The 22,085-nt window shown below is 42.9% G+C and overlaps 1 protein-coding gene across 1 annotated transcript in view; it reads left to right on the top strand.

The window, feature by feature from the left end:
* The window catches only part of LOC120371602, a 42,184-nt gene extending 23,546 nt beyond the window's left edge, over window positions 1-18,638 (top strand). Inside the window, exons 4-8 of the mRNA XM_039487496.1 lie at window positions 684-786; window positions 6,852-6,949; window positions 9,169-9,334; window positions 12,996-13,187; window positions 18,171-18,638. Of these exons, the coding sequence (XP_039343430.1) occupies window positions 684-786; window positions 6,852-6,949; window positions 9,169-9,334; window positions 12,996-13,121 (493 nt within the window). The 3' untranslated portion in view covers window positions 13,122-13,187; window positions 18,171-18,638. The remainder of the gene's footprint in view (window positions 1-683; window positions 787-6,851; window positions 6,950-9,168; window positions 9,335-12,995; window positions 13,188-18,170) is intronic.
* The last annotated feature ends 3,447 nt before the right edge of the window (window positions 18,639-22,085 follow it).

Raw genomic sequence — 22,085 nt, 5'->3', positions numbered from 1 at the left:
TGTTTAAATCATCATGGAATTCTTCAAGGGCTTCTTTTCCATGGGTCCAGATGATGAAGATGTCATCAATGTAGCACAAGTAGAGTACGGGCATTAGGGGACGAGAGCTAAGGAAGCGTTGTTCTAAGTCACGTAAGGTAGACAAGACAAATCAACAGCCGAGGGAAAGGAGGGAATACAGAGATTACTTGGGAGAATGAGGACATTTTAAGGAGGAGCTGAAGCATATGTGGAGTTTGAGATAGAAAATGGGAGACTGTTCTAGGTACTGGAAGTGGAAGAAGATGAAGGGAGGGTGAGAGGAGAGGACTGAGAGAAGGCTTGCATTAATGCAACATTCTATATCTCCACAATACAGCTGGCTCAATTTTGACCTCAGTTAAGACTCTGCAGCACAGTCCATGAAGTTGCACAGGTATAAATGAGGGGGAAATTTGGTCCAACATTTGCAATTTACTTCAGCAAGTATTTTTAGTTAACATCCACAGCCACTGAATACATTTTTATCATGATTAATTGGCATGGTACATACTAATCTATGCAGCTGAGGATTGTAATAAAGATTCAGTGTTCTTAGTCTACTCTATATTGTACCTGTATACAAGGAAGAAGGAGGACCTAAGTTTTTCATAAAAGACATGTTCATGAACATACTTCACATCATTGTTTGTTTTTAATTTCAGGAAACAGGCAAGACAAACAAAACTTGAGTCACAGCATAACCCTGTGTTTGTTCCTGAGCTGGGTGATAACTCAAGATATGTTTCTCAACAGCAGTGGGCTACGGTAAAGTGAAATATTTGCCATCTAGCTTGTGTCAAATGCTCCCATTTCAAGTGGAAATCAGATGTGATTTTGTAATGCTTCAATGTATTGGTGAATAGTATTTGCAACAGTATACATTTTGTAAGCCAGTATGTTAAACAATCAGGGCTTAAAATCTGAGTTTGTCTTCATTCACCCAGTGCTTGATGCTGCCTTGCATCCAAGCAGTGCAGGTGAGAGGAGAAAACAAGCCAGCATTAAAAGTGCAATGAATACAGGCAAGTATGTATGGTATGTGTGAATATAGTGCTTGTGAAAAACAGATCCTCAGTTTATCTACAGAACAGGTACTGTGTGGACAGCAGTAGTGCAGGTTTCCACTGCTATGGTCTGCCACTGTGTCTCAGTATTGACCTCTAACAATAGTCAGCTCAGGTTGCTGAGAAAGTGGTTTGCTTTCCAATTTGCTTTACTTATTGCTTTCCTAACAAACATGAATATACCCATATGCAGTGTTGTTGTTATTGCCATGTTGGTCCCACAATATACCTGTCATGTTGCAATATGAGGCACACACCTGCATTGTCATTACTGTAAATACAAAGTAAAATTGTTAGCCTGCAGATTTTAAAAACATGTTCAGTCCTGCATGTACAAAATAGATATGTTTAGAAATTTGATGGGCGCATTTAAGGAAGCCTAGCAAGGATTTGTTCCATACCGTCTCTCTTGAAATATGTACCTAGAGACAACAGCTCAAGCTCTATGGTCATGTTCTGTTGTAATGAAGCTATATCAGGGCAGATTCTTAGCTGATGTACTAGCATAACTACTTTGAAATTAATGAACCTATACTAATTTATACTTGCTGAGGGCCTGGCCCATCATGAAAAAAGATAATGTAATGCCTTAAAATTGGATACAATGAAATCTTGGACTAAAGCTGTATATAAGATTTGAATGTAAGTATTTCTTCCAACTGTATTTAGCTTGCTTTTCAATTTATTCTAGGTGAAGGGCTAACCTCTGGGTAAAACTGTAATAGTGTGGCCCTTCTTTCTCCTGCCACGTATGTTGTGAGACTTCTCATCTACAGACACTTCTGTGGGGTGGATTTCTTGGTTTTGGCTAGCCAGCAGAGTATGGTTATGCATAATGTAATTTTCAGTTTGTCTCTGTTCTTCATTCCCTAGCTGAACAGTCAAGCTTGTGATAGGACATATGTACCTATATACTAAGAACTTTTACCATAATTCATAATATAAATTCAATTAAAATACACAATGTATCACTGAATTAGTACTGAGGCTGGAATACTTTAAACAACCGCTTCCTGTTTTATAATTTTATATTTGGAACAAGGATGAGTCAAATCCTAAATTCACATTGAAGTGAACGTGCAGCAACCTCTTTTACTAGTTGGCTAAACTGACCTGAAGCACTGAAGTTACATAAAACTGGCCCAATGGCACACTGAGAGTCAGTGACAGAGCCAGAAAAAGAGCCCTGCCTTCATTCTGGGATACATTCTTTAGGATGGTATCCAGGGCCGGCTCCAGGCACCAGCTGAGCTGAGCAAGCTCGTGCTTGGGGTGGCAGATTCCAAGGGGCGGCATTCCGGCTGCCCTTTTTTTTTCTTTTTCTTTTTGGTTCCCCACTCTGGCCGCCCTTTAGAGGGCGGCGGCGCAAAGGAGGGGAGCGCCCTGCAGCAAACTCGGCAGGGCAGCCCGTGTCCTTCCCTCCCAGCCGACCGGAGCGGCGCAGAGCCCTTCTGGCAGGCGGCGTGGCAGGAGGGGCCATGTGGCGAGCGCCCCGCTGAAGCCCTGGCCGCCCCTCTTCTCTCTCTCCCTCCACTCCCTCCTCTCTCCCCCGCTAGACCGGGCCCACACTCTGCAGCACAGGGAGCCCCCCTGTACCCTGGGTCTGACAGCCCGGCTGGTTTCTTTTTTTTTTTTTTTTTCCTGCTTTGCCGCTCTGGCCGCCCTGCGGCGTTTCCCCACCTGCCCCCTGCTTTGCCGCTCTGGCCGCCCCACAGCGTTTTTTTTCCCCCTGCTTTGCCGCTCTGGCCACCCCACAGGTGGGTTTTTTGTTTTTTTTGCTCGGGGCGGCAAAAAAGCCAGAGCTGGCCCTGATGGTATCTAAACATTTATATGGCACTGATCACCATTGTGTCAAAACACCTCACAATCATTTTAATGAATTTTATCTTCACAAACTCCCTGTCAAACAGGGTAGATTAAAAAAGTAGCCCAAGGCCACAAAGGAAATCTGTGACTGAGCTGGGACTTAAACTCCTGAGTGCCAGTCGATAGTGCCCTACTCACTAGACCATCCCTCCTATGCCAATTTCCCACTCCTGACTCACAACTCTGTTCTCTGACCATAGACAACATAGTTTCAGTAACAGAGATCACCACTTGTACTAGCCGGCAACATAAAGAAGAAATGGCTATATAAACTTTCCCTGTATGAGATAAGGGACAGACAGGAACTCACTGTAATTTCCATATTCTCCATTTCTTCTTCGAGTGATTGTTCATGTCTATTCCAACCAGGTGTGTGCGTGCCGCGTGCACACCAGCCGGAAGATTTTTCCCTTAGAAGCATCCGTAGGGTTGGCCTGGGCGCCCCCAGAGTGGCGCCTTCATGGCGCCCAATATAGGGCCCTGCCAACATTCCACCCCTCAGTTCCTTCTTACCGCTGGTGACGGCTAGCTGGAACTTCGCTCGCTCCTTATAGCAAGCGCTTTAACAGTGTCTGATAGCATATCATGTATATAGTTTCTCAGTTTAGTTTATAGTTGTTCAATACAGTTGTAGTTTAATTGTTTTGGGGGGCATCCCCCCCGACAATGTTTCCCCTCCTGGGGTATTCCTGGGTCTCCAGGGTTTAAGCTCTGCAAAGCCTGTGGCAAATTTATGCCCAAGAGTGATCCTCACTCTTCTTGCTTGCGGTGCCTTGGTGAGAGCGGCCAGAAGAAGTGCCGCATCTGCAAGGGTTTCTGTCCCAGAACCCTTAGAGACCAGGAACAGAGACTAAAAATTCTGTTGATGGACGCGGCCTTGAGACCACACTCCGACCCGGGACCCACCGAACCGGCACCGAGCACATCCTCATCGATGTACAGCGCTCCGGCACTGACTAAGGCCCCTAAGGCCCCCCAGCACCATCACAGCTCGGGCCATAAGCAGTCTGCCTCAGCACGGCACTGCTCTCCATCCCCAGTGCCGGTAAAGAAGAAGAGGCCAGTGAGGGGGTCGATCACCCCTCTCAAAGTCTAAGGGGTCTGCAGCGTCCACAAGCGTGTCAGGACAGACCGCCCCCTCCTTGCTCCCGCCCAGTGTCTCGTCAACTCCTGCCTCAGCTGGGGTCCAGTTGAGTCTGAACCCTCCTAGGTCCCCGGACAACCAAGGGGACTTACAGCTACCATCGGCGCCGGAGGCATTCGAGGCAGCCACAAACCTGATGCACCTCCCGGTACTGTCCTCCCCACAGAGGAAGAACACACCAGCTACCCAGCGCAGGCATTTTAGGCCTCAGCCTGCGCCTCGGCCTTACCAGCCGCAGAACCGCCAGGACGCTCCATGTAGGCGAAACAGAAGTGGTAGGAGGAGGCAACATCCCTCCTCTGGACAAAACTCTGGCCAACCCAAACCTCTGCCGGGGCCCAGACCACACTTTTGAGGTGCGGTCGAGGACGACTTAACAGTATGGACTCTGGATCCTTCCCCTCTTACCTTCTTGTCCCATCTATCCCCTTTCTACCATGCTTGGTCCCGAATTATTTCAGACCACTGAGTGCTTTGCACAGTAGAGAGATATCTGCCATGATAAATGCATTTGTAAAATATTTTAATAGAAAATCATTTATCTTATCACTTAACAGAAATACATAAGGCACAGTTTTTCTTTCACCAGTAGATGTTGCTGTTTGATTTTTTTATAATTATTGCTGAATTTGGTATTACAGATGCTAGTTTTATCTTTTCTTACTGAAGTAGTAAATAACCTACCTGTCAAATGAAAAGTGTAAGTGCTACAAATTAGGGGTCCACTTCTGCAGCCCTTACTCGTGTGAGCAGTCTCACTAGAGATGTAAGGGCTACTGCATTATTCCCTCATTCACCTTCATGGTATTATCTTACAATGAAATATTTCTTCAAATTGTTAGCTTCTAAAAACCAAAAGTATTACGTTAATATGTAAACTATTTTTAATTAAGTTATTACAGTAAAAGAAGGCCAGATCCTAATCTATGCTATGGCCTTGTTGTGATACCAAAACAGTGAAATGGCCCTATAAAACTGCCATAAAGGAGAAGCTAGCTGGTGAGTTTCCCATTGTGGGGAATACCCAGGTGGTGTAAAGATGGCATAGGGGGCATGGCCAATGTGCACTGTAGTCCTGAAAATCCCTGCTACTGTAATAGCCCTATTGCCCTGAGCAATTAGCCAACATTTGGGGGCTTGTGTTGTTTACATTGGGAGGAGAGTGTGATGATATAAGTCAGGTGTTTCTTTGGTGCAATCCTGTTTATTTACAAAGAATGGAAACAAAATCCTGTTTACTTGAACACAGTAGGAACAAACAACAGGGGCAGTTTTCTTGCTTATTATTTGCAAACCTGCCTTTTCAGCCAGCACTGTGCTCAAAAGAAGCTCTTTTGGCTTCCTCTCCGGGCCATGCTACTTGTACTTTTCTCACTTTCCTCACTACTTTCAGTTGGCTTTCTGTCTTTAAGGGAGAGAGAGACACACACCCTTACCTACATACCTACCTGCAATCCAGTCAGTGCCCTAGCCCCTGCATTTGTAATCAGGCCCATGGAAATCCCACTTCTTCTCCTTTAGTTCATTCGTGCTCAGGTTTTCCATGTGGCTAATGCTTTGGGCAACGGCTTCTCTTGTTTCAGCTATCTTATTCCATAAAGGAGCTTATTTGCTTTTTCCATTTACCCAGAATGAAGGATGCTCAGCATGCCCATCAACTGCAATGAGGTATTTTATTGCCCACAGATCAAACTTGCTTCCTGGAAGCTACCAACACCCTCCAGCACAAGAGCCCCAGCGGGGTTACGAATTAGAGTATCCCTAAGTAACTATGCCTCTGAGTGGTGATTCTGCTGCAGCTGCTAACACTCCAATACAGAAAATATTGACAGGCCTAAGAAATAGAGAAAATTAAAAGGATGGTGCAGTTGACATTGGATATTTGCCTACATAAGGAAACCAGAACCAATGCTTTCATGCATTGACAAAATTGGGCTAGTCAAAACACTAGAAACTGTACATTTAGGGACACTGGCAGGGAGATGGGCCATATCATTCTTCCCTTCAGATGCTAGTGTGTTAAGCTAACAAGTTGCTGATGATCATGACTTGTTGTAGCTTTAGAAGAGGAAACATAATTTGAGCTTGGTTGCCACTATAGAGTACATATTTTGATTCTTCAGATTGCTCCCTTTCCTGCTGCATGAAAATGATGTTCTGGTGTTTTGTCATTCCCTTTTTAGGTGAGGATCTCTCTCTGCAAAACAAAAAGATACTGCATTAAAAACCAGTGCCTCTACAATTACTTGCACATATTAGACCTCCACTCTACATCCTCTTCTTTCTCTCTCTCTCTCCCCCCTCCATAATACATTTGATGAAAAAGAGAAACAAATTTAAAAAAAACCTAACATTAAAATGACCATTACAATCAGAGTCATTTTGTTGACTTATTTGTCTTTCATTTATACTGGGAGTAAATTAGGAGTAACTGATATAAGTGGAGTTGCATTGTTATAATACCAGTGAAAGAGGAGCATCAGGTCCATTGAGCCATATTTGTTATGTGGAATTTACACCTATTATAATGTTAATGAATTGATAGTGAGAAGGGTGATTACACTATCTTCACAACAAATACACCAAAAGAGAGTTTTATAATTGGCAAATGAACTGATAGAATTATACAAGTGTAAACACTAAATTTTTTAAATCAAAGTCAAATGCTAGCAAGTTGCACCTGATGAGTTACTTTTGTAAACATACTGTTGTGTACTTGGTGTGTAAAGCCTTCGCTTCTCATCTTTCTTATACAGGATGACTGGACCACAGCGAATATTAAAATGCCAAAAATTCAACTGCATAGCCAAAGTTTTGCGCAATCACAGTCACCTGGTGAAGAAGAAGTTTACAGGTATGCTGTGGTTTTGTCAGACCTTCTTTTCTTATTTTCTCTCCAGACTTGGTCCTTGGCTTAGAGGGAGAAAAAAATCACTATATAACTTTATCAGTGGTATAGGAATTGGTTTTTAGGGAGGAAAAAACCCACAAATCCCTCAGTTACCTATGCTCTCTCCCCTTCTTCTTCCTCCCCCACAACTGTCAGACACCAGAGCTCCTACCTCCAGGTTCTGCAGTAATAGAATCTTCACTCCCCTAACATGAGGTAGGCAACTGGCAGCACAATATTCTCCCCTTGCAGGATTAACAGGTAGAGGTCTCTCTTTTCTTCCATCACTAATGGAGTGGAAAGATGAGGAAAGTCAGAAGACTCAAAAGAAAATCATAGAAAATCCATGACACTTGTGAGCATGATGATAAATTTACTTCCCTATCCATCACTTAAGATTAGGGTGTATCTGGATTTAGAATACAGCTGAATAGGACAAGATGATAGCAGTGCATTATCAGAGCCACGCATAACTCTAACTTCCTTTAAGGAAGAGGGACATAGCTATCAGCCTTTTGGTCCTTGGTACAGGCTTGCTCTCATATATAAATATACCAAAATAGTCAAGATATACTTATCAAAGATTAACACCTAGCTAAAATAACCAGCTACATCATTTCATTCTGTTCCCTCAGCAGATTTATGATACTAAAGAGAGAGAGAGAAGCTTCCAGTACAAACATTGCCAAACCACATAATCCAAATTTGTGGTATATACATTTTACATGACTAGACTTGCATTCGTTTGAAAAATGTTGTGTGGTAATGGCCTACAATATCTCTAGCTGAACCCATTTTTTCTCAAAAATTTCATCTCTCTTCTAATTTTCGCTAAATTATGTAAAGCCTATATATTCCAGGAGAAAACCTCCTGTATAATTTTAATGTTGTTTTTAAACAACATTATCAAAATATTAAGTAGAATTATTCCTGAAAAAATTTATTGTTGAAAGCTGGTTTTGTTACTAGAGAACCATTGCTTTGGAAATTGAATGTCACAAAAGGTTATTAGTTATTTGACTAGATCATCTAAAATTGCCAGATTATACTTTAAGAATCTTTCCATTCAAATTGCAAATGAGAGGAATATAGAAAGATTTGGTCAGTGTTTCTTGAGCTCTATGATTTTATATTTAGTCTAATATGGACCATATTTAATAGGTATTATCTTTGTGAAATTTTTATTGTGTTGATTTTTAAAATGTGATATTAATAAATCATATATATCGGGGTGGCCAAACTTGCTGACCCTCCAAGCCACATATGACAATCTTCAGCTGAAGCCCCAAGACTGCTCTCCCTGATAGGCAGAAGCCAGAGACAACATGTGGGAGGCTCATCAAGTCATGTGTCCCCCGCTCCAGATTTCTGCTGGGTTTGCTGGCCCTGCTCAGTCACATGGTGCCTCGAGGCCCCCTCCCTGCACAGCAGTGGTTGGAGACAGCAAACTGGGAGCTACGGCTGTGGGGAGAGGCAGCGGCAAACAGCTGGGAACTGTAGGGAAAGCTGCTGCTTTTGCTGCTGCCTCTCCTTGCTGCGCTAAAGCAGCGACCCCTCCCTGCAGCTCACAGCAGTTTGCCACTGCCACTCCACATGGAGCTAACACCTGGGAGTTGCAGGGAGTGGCCACTGAGGGCAAGGGAGGGGCATGCCTGGGAGATGGACACCTTTAAATTACGCCTCCCTACTCTCAGCAAGCACCAGTCATCTCTGGCAGAAGCCCCTAGTCTCACCATCTCGCCACAGGGCAGAAGCCCTGAACTCCCCCCGCCCCCAAGCTGGTAGGTAGAGAATGGGGAGGGTCTGAGAGGCTTTGTGAGCCACACTTTTAACTGTAAAAGAGCTGCATGCAGCTTGTGAGCCACGGTTTGGCCACCCCAATATGTATTATGGTAGTACCCATAGACCCTCATTGTGGTAGGTGCCAAATATAGAGGTAGATATGGGCTCTGCTCCAAAGAGCTTACAGTCAAAGGGAACTACTCACATCCATAAACATACTTATATGCTTAAGTGTTGGCAGGAATGGGGCCTAAGAGTGAAGTGAAATGTCAAAAATAAAAAAAAACTTATGGTGATTGTTTTAACTCAACACATACAAATACTGTGTCATCATTTACAATTATTTATATTTTGATTAGACATTGCAAATATTTTTAAACCCTGTTTTTTAATCCCGATAGCTATATACCACATCGGCCATCAGCAAGACCAGTTCCAACAGCAGACAGTTCTTTCAGCCTCCAATCTCCTCCACGTAGCCAGTTTGGCTATCAGAACAGTCGTATTCCTAATGTGGATTATGAAGAGGACAACCCCATTCCAGCTATGTCTGGGAGGCAATTTCCTGTACGTATAAACTATCTCAAGCACACATGAAAGGTGTCTTATACAATCTTGCAACCTGACACTTGAGAATAAGCTGTCATAATCCTGTATGCATTTTATGTGGCTAGACTTGCATTCATTTGAAAAATGTTCTCTGTGTTAAAGGCTTACATCTCTAACTTCTGCGTTTTTTATCTCAGAAATCTCATATCATTATTCAGTCTAGGCTAGATTGTGAAAGCCCCATTTTGAGGGTTCTATCCTTGTGTGAGCCCTCTACATATGAGTAAATTTGAGCTCAGTGGGACTACTAATATGAATAAGTGCTTAATAAAGTGAGTAACAGTTGCATAATGCAGCCTTTGATAGAGAATCTAGAAGACCAAAAGTATATCCATCTGCTGCTATGGAAACTATAATTCTATGTTCTACAATGAGGGGAATTTTTAAAACACAAATGCCTAACAAGCGCTGTACATGATTGACCAATTTGTTACACTTGTTTTGTGCCAGCATCATTTATTGATTTGGTTGGAATTACACCAGTATAAAATTGGAGTAATGTAGTGACTTTGTTTCCAGAGTCATGCTGAAATCTTCAGTGGTGGGGATGTACAAATCTAAAATGGGTGCTGTAGACACAAAAGCGCTTAGTATAACTGTGGTACATTGAACAACTTCCAAACGGACTCATTATTTACTGTTTAACTAAATTTCCCCTGAATTGTCAAATGTACACTTTATCCTTCACTTTCTGCCCTAAAGTGTTGTGTTATTGCTAGCACTGTTAAACAGCTAATACTAGTAATAACAATAGTGCTGCTAATATTTAACTCTTACACAGCACCTTTCATCCAAGGATCTCCAAGTGCTTTACAAACATTAATACAAAAGCTTCATGGCATGCTTGTGAAGGTAGGTAGATATACATATTATAAAAAAGTAAACGTAGGCACAGAGAAATTAAATCTCTTTTACCAATACACACAAAGCCATTTGTTGAACTGAGAGTAAACCATGACTCACATTCCCTTTCTCTAGCCACTGAATCATGTGTAAATGATTATTTAAAACAACGTAAGGACTCCATCTGCTTCAGCAATTAATGTCAATTAAAAATTCTAAATAAATAACCTAACTGGCACTCCCTTCCTGCCCCGTAGCTGTCTCTTTCAGTGGTACAGTGAAGTGATTTGCGTGTCCAAACAATTTGGGGTCTTTACATATGGAAGGTCCTATGCAAGTGAAATAGACACAGCTCTTCATAACAGAGCCAACCAAAAAAAAAATCAGTAGGAGAAGAGTTTAGTGTAAAGATTCTAAAAAACTTGTTACAAAAAAATTAAGAAAAATAAAACATTCAGAAAACCTCAAATATCTAATTATTTTCCATTAGACACTCCACATACTCCTCATTTATGTATAATTTATGTTTGAACCTCTGAGAAACATTCTTAAATCTGACAGAAATCCCACCATGGATTAGGTGCAAAGTAGAATTAATGACATAAAAGGGAGCTAGGTTGCCACCAACCAAAAGGTTCCCACCACTATCCTTAAGGACACCAGACATTTATTTTACTGTATAAATTTGTCATCATCAACGCAAAAAATTAGGGTCTGAAAGCTGATTCAGCCAGTTGGAATTCTGGAAGAGTTTTTCTTTCACTCAGGCATAAGTTTAATGTAATTCCCATACAGAAAATATTTTGTTGATACAAAAATGTTGCAGGCATCCCATGAAGTCCATTTTTTTCAGAAGCCTGTATTCCTATTCAAGTATTATCTTCAATTAGTTGTTCACAGGTTGATTGCAAAAGGGGAAAATGGTAAGAGAATGAAAAATAAGGTGCCTTTTCCTCTAGAGTTTAAACCATGTTTTAAAACAGTTCTTGCTAGCCGAGTGCTGAACTAATTTACCTAGCTCTGGCTGGGGAAGGTAGGATCTATTTTGTAGCATGATTTTGTAAAACTGTTGCATATGTGATCATGAGTACCATGTGAAATTGTGGAGCTTTGAGACAGACAGCATTTCTCATGGACTTTTGATCAGGTGGCTTACACACTGCCCAATGATTAGGACCCTACCAAATTCACAGCTGTGAAAAACGCATCAGGGACATGAAATCTGGTCTTTTGTATTCTTTTATCCTATACTACACAGATTTCACAGGGGAAACCAGCGTTTCTCAAACTGGGGCTCCCAACACAAAAGGGAGTTATGGGAGGATTGGAAGCTTATTGTAGAGGGTTCATGATATTGCCACCCTTACTTCTGCTCTGCCTTCAGAGTTGGGTGGCCGGAAAGCAGTGGTTGCTGGCCAGGCACCCCGCTGTGACAGCAGCACTGCCAGCAGCAGCACAGAAGTAAGGGTGGCAATGGGCAGCCAGAGAGTGGTGGCTGCTGGTGAAGGCAGCAGCACAGAAGTACGGGTAGCTATACTATACCATGCCATCCTTACTTCTGTGCTGCTGCTGGCAGTGGCACTGCCTTCAGAGCTGGGCTCCTGGCCCGCAGCTGCAGCTCTCTGGCCACCTAGATCCGAATGCAGCACCATCGCCAGCAACAGCAGTGCAGAAGTAAGGTTAGCAATACTATGACCCCCCTACAATAACCTTGCGACCTCCCCACTACCCCCTTTGGAACCAGGACCCCTGTAGTTACAACACCATGAAATTTCAGATTTAAATATCTGAAATCATGAAATTTATTATTTTTAAAATCCTATGACCATGAAATTGACCAAAATGGACCATGAATTTGGTAGGGCCATACCAATAATCTATTTTGGCAGGATATAGGTGTAACATTCTAAGCTTTTGGAGAGCTTCAAAAAGACACATAAAAGGGAAAAAAAACCACCACTGCCAGGGAAATGTTTTCTTCTTTCCCCAAGTGTAGAATTTCCTCCGTAAAATTACATCAGCCCAAGGTCAACAACAGCCAAAATTTAGTCCCAGAGCAGTGACAGATTTAAGGTACAATATCACAATGCCTTGCCAGGACAGAAATGGGAGCTGTTGGAAAAGGTGATTTCTAGCTCTCCAATGGGACACACCGCACTTACTTCAACTCCTGAAATTTTCCAGGATATCAAGATATTAGTCTTAAAATTGTGATATTTTATACATAGTAGAGCAATTAAGTAACTTTTTGATTCTTTTAAAAAAAAATTTTTTTTTGTCCTTTCCCTCTGGTCTGTCTGTACAGCAGGACTCATGGTACTGAGGAAAACTTTTTTTTATTCTTTAAAACATTTCTAAAAATAGTTTTTCTGTTAAGATGGTGACATAAGCATAATATACCATGATGTGATCTGCAGGTTTTATTGACCCTTTTTTTGGATAACCTACTTGTAGTCTCACCAGTGATGAACAATACAGCTATCCCAAATTCATACTGATGAAACCTTTACATCAAACTATACCTCTATTAGCTCTTACTAATATGGTTTGAACTCCAGTGCACATCTGGATCCACATCTTTTGCAATTTATATCAAAATGATCTCCAGACACTCCGGATGGCTAGTGTTCACAAATACAGAAACTAGTACTTAAAATGTACTTCATGAAACCTAATTTAACATATAAATATGAACAGCCAGTTTTAAGAGGAAACACAGTAGGAAATGTCTTATTAAATTACCTTTATTTACATTTTAACTTCAATCTCTTTACAGAAATCTGGCATACCGGAGTTTTCTAGGTCTGACGGGTTTCAGAGTGTTGCTCAACCAATGGACAATCCAAACGCTGGAAGACCAGTAAGGCCTTACCAACTAGGACGCTCACAAAAATATAAATAACTACAAGAAAGCTTTATAAGAAAGGGATCATCTATGGAATATTACTCATTATAAAACAAAATTCAGGTTGTTTATGAAAATCTTATTTTGTTTCTTGATTGATATAGTCCTAATTTTCTTTCTGAAAACTTGATTATGCAGTTGGATAGCTGTTTCTAAGTAGTGCCATAATTGTTGCATATCTGTCAAGACAAAAAGATCTTTTGTGTTCACTAAATGCATTTTGTGTATGTGTGACAGGAAAGGCCACATGCTCCCCTCCTACAGAAAAACTCATGAGAAGGAAAAAGATGCCTTCTTTAACCTAAAAATCCATGGGAAATCCAACATTATTCCTTTGAGAGGAGGATCTAGAGTCACATGGAGGAGACAGGGGTCATGGCGACCAATCAGCCCATTGTTCCAAGAGAAATCCTGTCACGAGATAGGGAGGTTGGAGCAGACACACAGTGGTCTGCATCTCAGTGCTGCTTTCCATCCTTCTCTTTCCTTTGTAGATTTTGTTCCACAGCCATGGTGTCATAAGGTGCATTTCTACTCCCTTAAGGGGGACTGAAGACATTGAGCAGAAGTTAATGCTACTGTGATGGGCATTAACTCCTATAAGATTTTGTTTTCTGAAATTACACAGATTCCTCAGGACAACATGGCATGTTGAATGGCTGCTCCCAGACTCTCTCCACATTCCTCATTTCCCTTACAGCAAAAAACCAAATTACAATTTAGGATTGTAAATTAAACCTTTAATTTTGTACGTACTGACTACTTACAGTATTGGAGGGCCAAATTCTGTTCTTAGTTACCACAATGCAACCCCAATGACTTTGGTTAATTTTTCATGAGTGTATGTGAGAGCAGATTTGGCTAGAGATTCCAATAAATGCAAGATGAAGTTCCACCAAAATTATGTGTAAAATCCGCACTTTGTTCCAGGTTTATGGATCCACTATTCCTCTCCTGGTCTGTCACAATGGGCAGATGTTTCTATAATCCAACCACTGCTGTGATTTTAGGGCCATATTCTTCTCTCCACCAACATGAAGCTATTAATTTCAGAACCCCGGGCAGAGTTTTCCTCTACTCAAAATCAGTGATGTAAGATCTCCATAGTAATTTGGGCATAAGACAAGGAGAGGGTAGAGTTGGGGAACATGTTATGCTATAGCCTCTACAGCAGGCCTGCACAACTTGTAAAGCGGCAAGGGCCGTATTACTCCAAAGAAAACAGCTGCGGGCCGAACCCCCGCCAGCGCCACCAAGGCCCCCCAAAACAACACCTCCCCAGCGCTGCCCAGCTCCCCTGAAATACTCCCCCCCGCCCAGCAACGCCCGCCCCACGGAAACAAACCCTCCTTCCCCAGCACTGCCCCAACAAAACAGCAGTATTGAACCTTGGTAATATGTTATAGCGGGCCCTTAAGGTAGTATAATTAAGGTAAAAGAAAAATGTCTTTTTGCTAGAAGTAGAATAAGATCTTCCCCCAACTTTGTTATCGATTGCCCTGTTGAATGAATGAGGTGTGACTGAGAAAGGCATGGAAGCCAGGCACCTCCAGACAGCTGCAACCCTTGGAGAGGGGATGGGAACCAGACCAGATCAGTAGAACAGGTCAGCCACTGACTCCTCGCTCGCCTCCTCAGCCTCCCATACCCCCCCGGCTCGCCTCCTCAGCCCCCGCCACTGGCCACCAGCTCGCCTCCTCAGCCCCCCACCCCGCCAGCTCGCCTCTTCAGCCCCCGCCACCACCCGCCCGCTCGCCTCCTCCGCTCCCCCTCCCCTGGCTCACCTGCCCCCCGCCACTGCCTGCCCGCTTGCCTCCTCAGCCCCCTACCCCTCTGGCTCGCCTCCTCACCTCCCGCCACTGCCCACCCGCCTCTTCAGCCCCCCTGCCTCACCTGCCGCTTGCCTACTCACCCCCCACAGGCCGCACAGTGAGCCCACCTACTCACACCCCATGGGCCGCACAGTGAGCCCACGCAGGCCACATGTTGTGCAGGCCTGCTCTGGCACATCAGAAAAAGGCAGGCTAATAAACAGGGACAAGTTTTTAAAGTGCTTGTACACAAATGCCAGAAGTCTAAATAATAAGATGGGTGAACTAGAGTGCCTTGTGATAAAGGAGGATATTGATATAATAGGCATCACAGAAACCTGGTGGACTGAGAGCAATCAATGGGACACAATCATTCCGGGGTACAAAATATATCGGAAGGACAGAACAGGCCGTGCAGGGGGAGGAGTGGCACTATATGTTAAAGAAAGTGTAGATTCAAATGAAGTAAAAATCTTAAGCGAATCCACAGGTTCCATAGAGTCTCTATGGATAGAAATTTCATGCTCTAGTAAAAATATAACATTAGGGATCTATTATCGACCACCTGACCAGGACAGTAATAGTGATGATGAAATGCTAAGGGAAATTAGAGAGGCTATCAAAATTAAGAACCCAATAATAGTGGGAGATTTCAATTATCCCCATATTGACTGGGAACATTTCACTTCAGGACGAAATGCAGAGATAAAATTTCTCGATACTTTAAATGACTGCTTCATGGAGCAGCTGGTACGAGGAACCCACAAGGGCGAGGCGACTCTAGATTTAATCCTGAGTGGAGTGCAGGAGCTGGTCCAAGAGGTAACTATAGCAGGACCGCTTGGAAATAGTGACCATAATACAATAGCATTCAACATCCCTGTGGTGGGAAGAACATCCCAACTGCCCAACACTGTGGCCTTTAATTTCAAAAAGGGAACTATACAAAAATGAGGGGTTAGTTAGACAAAAGTTAAAAGGTACATTGACTAAAGTGAAATCCCTGCAAGTTGCGTGGCGCTTTTAAAGACACCATAATAGAGGCCCAACTTCAATGTATACCCCAAATTAAGAAAAACTGTAAAAGAACTAAAAAAGAGCCACCGTGGCTTAACCACCATGTAAAAGAAGCAGTGAGAGATAAAAAGACTTCCTTTAAGAAGTGGAAGTCAAATCCTAGTGAGGCAAATAGAAAGGAGCACAAACGCTGCCAACTTAAGTGCAAGAGTGTAATAAGAAAAGCCAAAGAGGAGTTTGAAGAACGGCTAGCCAAAAACTCCAAAGGTAATAACAAAATGTTTTTTAAGTACATCAGAAGCAGGAAGCCTGCTAAACAACCAGTGGGGCCCCTTGACGATGAAAATACAAAAGGAGCGCTTAAAGATGATAAAGTCATTGCGGAGAAACTAAATGGATTCTTTGCCTCAGTCTTCACGGCGGAGGATGTTAGGGAGATTCCCAAACCTGAGCTGGCTTTTGTAGGTGACAAATCTGAGGAACTGTCACAGATTGAAGTGTCAGTAGAGGAGGTTTTGGAATTAATTGATAAACTCAACATTAACAAGTCACCGGGACCAGATGGCATTCACCCAAGAGTTCTGAAAGAACTCAAATGTGAAGTTGCGGAACTATTAACTAAGGTTTGTAACCTGTCCTTTAAATCGGCTTCGGTACCCAATGACTGGAAGTTAGCTAATGTAACGCCAATATTTAAAAAGGGCTCTAGGGGTGATCCCGGCAATTACAGACCGGTAAGTCTAACGTCGGTACCGGGCAAATTAGTTGAAACAATAGTAAAGAATAAAATTGTCAGACACATAGAAAAACATAAACTCTTGAGCAATAGTCAACATGGTTTCTGTAAAGGGAAATCGTGTCTTACTAATCTATTAGAGTTCTTTGAAGGGTCAACAAACATGTGGACAAGGGGATCCGTGGACATAGTGTACTTAGATTTCCAGAAAGCCTTTGACAAGGTCCTCACCAACGGCTCTTACGTAAATTAAGCTGTCATGGGATAAAAGGAAAGGTCCTTTCATGGATTGAGAACTGGTTAAAGGACAGGGAACAAAGGGTAGGAATTAATGGTAAATTCTCAGAATGGAGAGGGGTAACTAGTGGTGTTCCCCAAGGGTCAGTCCTAGGACCAATCCTATTCAATTTATTCATAAATGATCTGGAGAAAGGGTAAACAGTGAGGTGGCAAAGTTTGCAGATGATACTAAACTACTCAAGATAGTTAAGACCAAAGCAGATTGTGAAGAACTTCAAAAAGATCTCACAAAACTAAGTGATTGGGCAACAAAATGGCAAATGAAATTTAATGTGGATAAATGTAAAGTAATGCACATTGGAAAAAATAACCCCAACTATACATACAACATGATGGGGGCTAATTTAGCTACAACGAGTCAGGAAAAGATCTTGGAGTTATCGTGGATAGTTCTCTGAAGATGTCACGCAGTGTGCAGAGGCGGTCAAAAAAGCAAACAGGATGTTAGGAATCATTAAAAAGGGGATAGAGAATAAGACTGAGAATATATTATTGCCCTTATATAAATCCATGGTACGCCCGCATCTCGAATACTGTGTACAGATGTGGTCTCATCACCTCAAAAAAGATATTCTAGCACTAGAAAAGGTTCAGAAAAGAGCAACTAAAATGATTAGGGGTTTAGAGAAGGTCCCATATGAGGAAAGATTAAAGAGGCTAGGACTCTTCAGTTTGGAAAAGAGAAGACTAAGGGGGGACATGATAGAGGTATATAAAATCATGAGTGATGTTGAGAAAGTGGATAAGGAAAAGTTATTTACTTATTCACATAATACAAGAACTAGGGGTCACCAAATGAAATTAATAGGCAGCAGGTTTAAAACAAATAAAAGGAAGTTCTTCTTCACGCAGCGCACAGTCAACTTGTGGAACTCCTTACCTGAGGAGGTTGTGAAGGCTAGGACTATAACAATGTTTAAAAGGGGACTGGATAAATTCATGGTGGCTAAGTCCATAAATGGATATTAGCCAGGATGGGTAAGAATGGTGTCCCTAGCCTCTGTTCGTCAGAGGATGGAGATGGATGGCAGGAGAGAGATCATTTGATCATTGCCTGTTAGGTTCACTCCCTCAGGGGCACCTGGCATTGGCCACTGTCGGTAGACAGATACTGGGCTAGATGGACCTTTGGTCTGACCCGGTACGGCCTTTCTTATGTTCTTATGTTCTTATGTTCTACAGATATCTATTTGGAAGTTAATACTGTTTCAGAGTTGACATTAGCTCTGTCTGGCTCCGCTCTATGGTTACTACTGCACAGCCATGAAGGAGGCAAGTAATTATGGTCCAAATGCATGATGTCATGAGGACAGCATCATGTTGGGACACTGAGCTTCTAGGTGTTCTAAGATACAGTCAAATCTTGGGACAGCCACTAATTTAGGGAGCTGAACAATCTGCTGTTCCATTGTGCAGCCCATCTCTCTTGTACTGTCTCCCTGACATCGTCAATTTCCCTGATCCTAAATGTTCAACTCAAAACTCTTTAGTTTTCCCTTTAAAATATGGTTTGATTTTATTTGTAACGTGTATGAAAGACACCATGAAAATATAGTAGTGTGATTTCAGCCCTTTGTTTTACCCTTTATAATAAATCATACTCTTCATTAACTTTATGAAATCAGTAAAACCATAAGATAAATAAATAAACTGCAGATAAAAATGTTGACATTTCTTTTGTGTAGGCATAGTGCTTTTCTCTCAACAGCATACACTTGTCTATATTCTGGCATCTTGTGTGTTTTCTCTCAGCTTTCAGTTATGGCCTAGTTCGTGTGCATTTCCCTGCAACTGCATAAGTAACAAAGCCAGAGGCATATTCAGAGTCCCTCATTTCATTTTCTGCTCACTTGAAAGAGCTTAGCTGAATAGGCATAGTTTCCTATAGGGGGGGAAAAAAGAGTGACCATGAGGTTGGCAGCTTTTCCTGTCCATGTGATGCTTCTCCCCTTTTAGATGGCCATCTCCCCTGCTGCTGCTGTTTTCTCTCTTCCCCACACTCTTCTGTGCTTCATGCGCCATCAGCTGGGGCAGTGTCAGTTTTGCTTTCCTGCTTCTGCTGGTAGAGCAGACAGGTGATAAAAGGATATTTAAACAGCATCCTTTACGCATCACCTACCTCTGGGAGGCAGACTGGCTAATGCAGTTGAAACAAGTCATCTCATGGCATCTTAGTAAAGCCAGTACTTCTCTCAGGTGGCTGCAATCTCATGCAACAGAATCTAAGATTCTATTAAAAAGAAACCAAAGTCTCTAGCCCTTGTGGTTGTGAAGGAAACCTTCCAAATGTGTAATGACTGTAAACCAATGCTGCAATGTCTGTCTGAGATTAGATAGCCTGAAATCTATCTAACAACAGAGAGGATCATATTGCTTAGATCTGCATAGACATTTGAGAGAGGTATTTTGTATTGGCATCCCTAAAGGGCAGAGCTTGGTTAGGGACAGAGCTTGAGAGAGTGTTGCTGCTTTTAGTTTTGTTTCCAATCTTTGCTGGCCACCATATATAACTAAAACATACTGATGTTAGCCACTTGCACTCCCAACTCCTCTTATAAATAAGAGAAAAATAGACATCTTTCAGAACTATCAACATTATTCTTGGATGTATACAAACAAGGCAAGGAAACTTGGTTCTGGTATATATGTTGTATTTGGAAAAAATCATTGAAAAAGTAAAGCGATTTGGCAGTTCTCACCACATAGATTTAGGTCAAGCAACAGAAACACAAATTGTCATGACCCTAAAAAGTCAGGTCCTAATGTGTGGGTGAGTTTCACATCTGTTTGCCCCTTTTTCCCCTCTCATTCCTCTAAACCAGTGGCTTTCAACCTATGGTCTGTGGACCCTGGGGTCCGCAGACTAGGCTTTCCAAAGGGGTCCACGCCTCCATTTGAAATTTTTTAGGGGTCTGAAAATGAAAAAAGGTTGAAAATCACAGCTCTAAACAGTAGAGTAATCTGCCCATTAGCCTGCAAGCAGCCAATTGCTATTCCTTAAATTCATGGACTCTCAAAATGCCTCCAACCAATGAGCTATTACTGGCCTTCAGATCCATCTACCTGTTGGTAACAGTTGGGACAGTCAGGTTTTTTCAGCCCCACCACTCCGTTGAGAAAGAGACTGACTACGTGGGAGGAGGAGACACTGAGTAATCCTGCCAAAGGAAGGGTGAAAAGGAACAAATCCTGAGAGGTTAATGCACATGATGATCCACAAGGTTGGGAAAGAAAAAGGGCTAGGAGTAACAATGATGGAAGGTATCTGGGACACAGTAGTGAGACTAAGAACAGGGTGAATGTAGTTTTCCACAGAATGAAGTTTTCCTTATCAGACTTCATCTCTTGTCCAATATCCTTAGGCAGATCAACAATTGCAGGACATCAGTCCTCTGTGTAAGTACTACTCCAAAGAAATTTAAATACTCAAGGATCATCATGGGTGAGAGAGATATTAATATGAAGAAACTGCATGAAATACTGTGACTGTCCCTTTTAATACTTGTAAGCAGAGTCAGGATGAGCTCTACCCTGACATCTGGTGGTAAATTATGAGGAGTGGGCAAAGGAATTTCAGGAATGTACATTTGCATTGGCAAACCAACTCCACTTAGCATAGCACACAGCAGCCTGGGATGGTTATTTTCACAGCTGTGGGATCCCCAATTTCTTTGTTATTGGGGCAGGAGGAATAAAATGTTGTCACCCTGATTAAGTAAATGAGGAACTACAAAACTGTCTTATGATAAAGGGTTTCATTATCAACTAAATAGTACTTGCTGGACAAGGGACATGGGTTCCAAAACCCAGTGAATTGAGAGAGGCTGGGGACAGGTATCTGTATCTGGTGGTGCAGGCTCCTTGTGTGAGCCGGAAGCACCAGCCCCACCTATGCCTCTCTCCATTGTGGACTATCAGAATTGATTTTTGATTCCCTTAAGAATCTAGATACAGATTACTGAGCTGAACTCACTTTGGGCTAATGGTGCACTAGCACTGGGGCTCCCCTACTGTGAGCTGAAATCACTAAAGAGCTGGAATTGCTGAGCTGAGAGCACTGAGTACTGTGCTAACTAGTGGGGGAGCCTGAAGCTATACTGCAGAGTGGAGTGGAGCCAAGCAGTTTGCAGGGACAGCTGGTGGACCAGAGCAGCTGGCAGAGCGGAGCAGCTGTAGACGGGTGGAGCGGCCCAAGGGGCGAGCGGAGCCAAGCAGTTTGCGGGGATGGCTGGTGGACCAGAGCAGCTGGCAGAGTGGAGCAGCTGTGGGGCGGGTGGAGCGGCCACAGAGTGAGCGGTTTGTGGGGACGGCTGGAGCAGATCACGGGACAGCTGGTGAAGCAGGGCAGCTAGCGGAGCAGTTTGTGAGGACGGCTGGAGGAGCAGTTTGTGGAAAAGGCGGGAGCATCACCCCACGGACCATGTAAGGTGCCCCTTTCCACCCAGGCTGGGGGTGGGGACAGGGACCGCTGCAGATAGACTCTCGAACTCTGGGGCTGCACTGACCCGGGACAGAGACTTTTGGATTGTGGGATTGTTGGGACTGTGGGTGATCTTTGGGTTGCTGGACTCTAGGGACATTTGGGATATTGGACTTTGGAGTCTTGGGGTGATTTGTGTTTATCTCATGTAATTAAACCTTTTCTGCTACACCGAGACTCTGTGCTTGCGAGAGGGAAAGTATTGCCTCCTCGAGGTGCCCAGGGGTGTGTGTAAGATTTTCCTAGGTCACTGGGTGGGGGCTCGAGCTGGTTTCGCATTACGTTGTAGGGAAGGGACCCCTATGTATTGAACCCAGCCCTTGCTGCTATCAATTCGGCCTGGCAGAAGGGTCACATACTGAATAACAGTTGTGGAAAGATTCCATCCACTGAGAATCTCACTCTTGGTCTTTGCCTCTTAGTTTGAAACCACATGAAATACTATAATTCATTAGGTCTTCTGCACCCCAAGTAGCAGGGTGAGGCACAATCTAGGACCTCTAATGGCTTTTATATGCCATAACCCTGCCAACCATAAATATTGCACACTATACATTACTGTCAGTTCCTTCTTGACTAGGTTGGTCAAAAAGCTTCCTGAAGGTAAGTAGTTCTCA

Source organism: Mauremys reevesii, linkage group 9 (assembly GCF_016161935.1).
Source record: "Mauremys reevesii isolate NIE-2019 linkage group 9, ASM1616193v1, whole genome shotgun sequence".
NCBI lineage: Eukaryota > Metazoa > Chordata > Testudines > Geoemydidae > Mauremys > Mauremys reevesii.
This window is presented reverse-complemented; position numbering and strand designations above follow the sequence as displayed.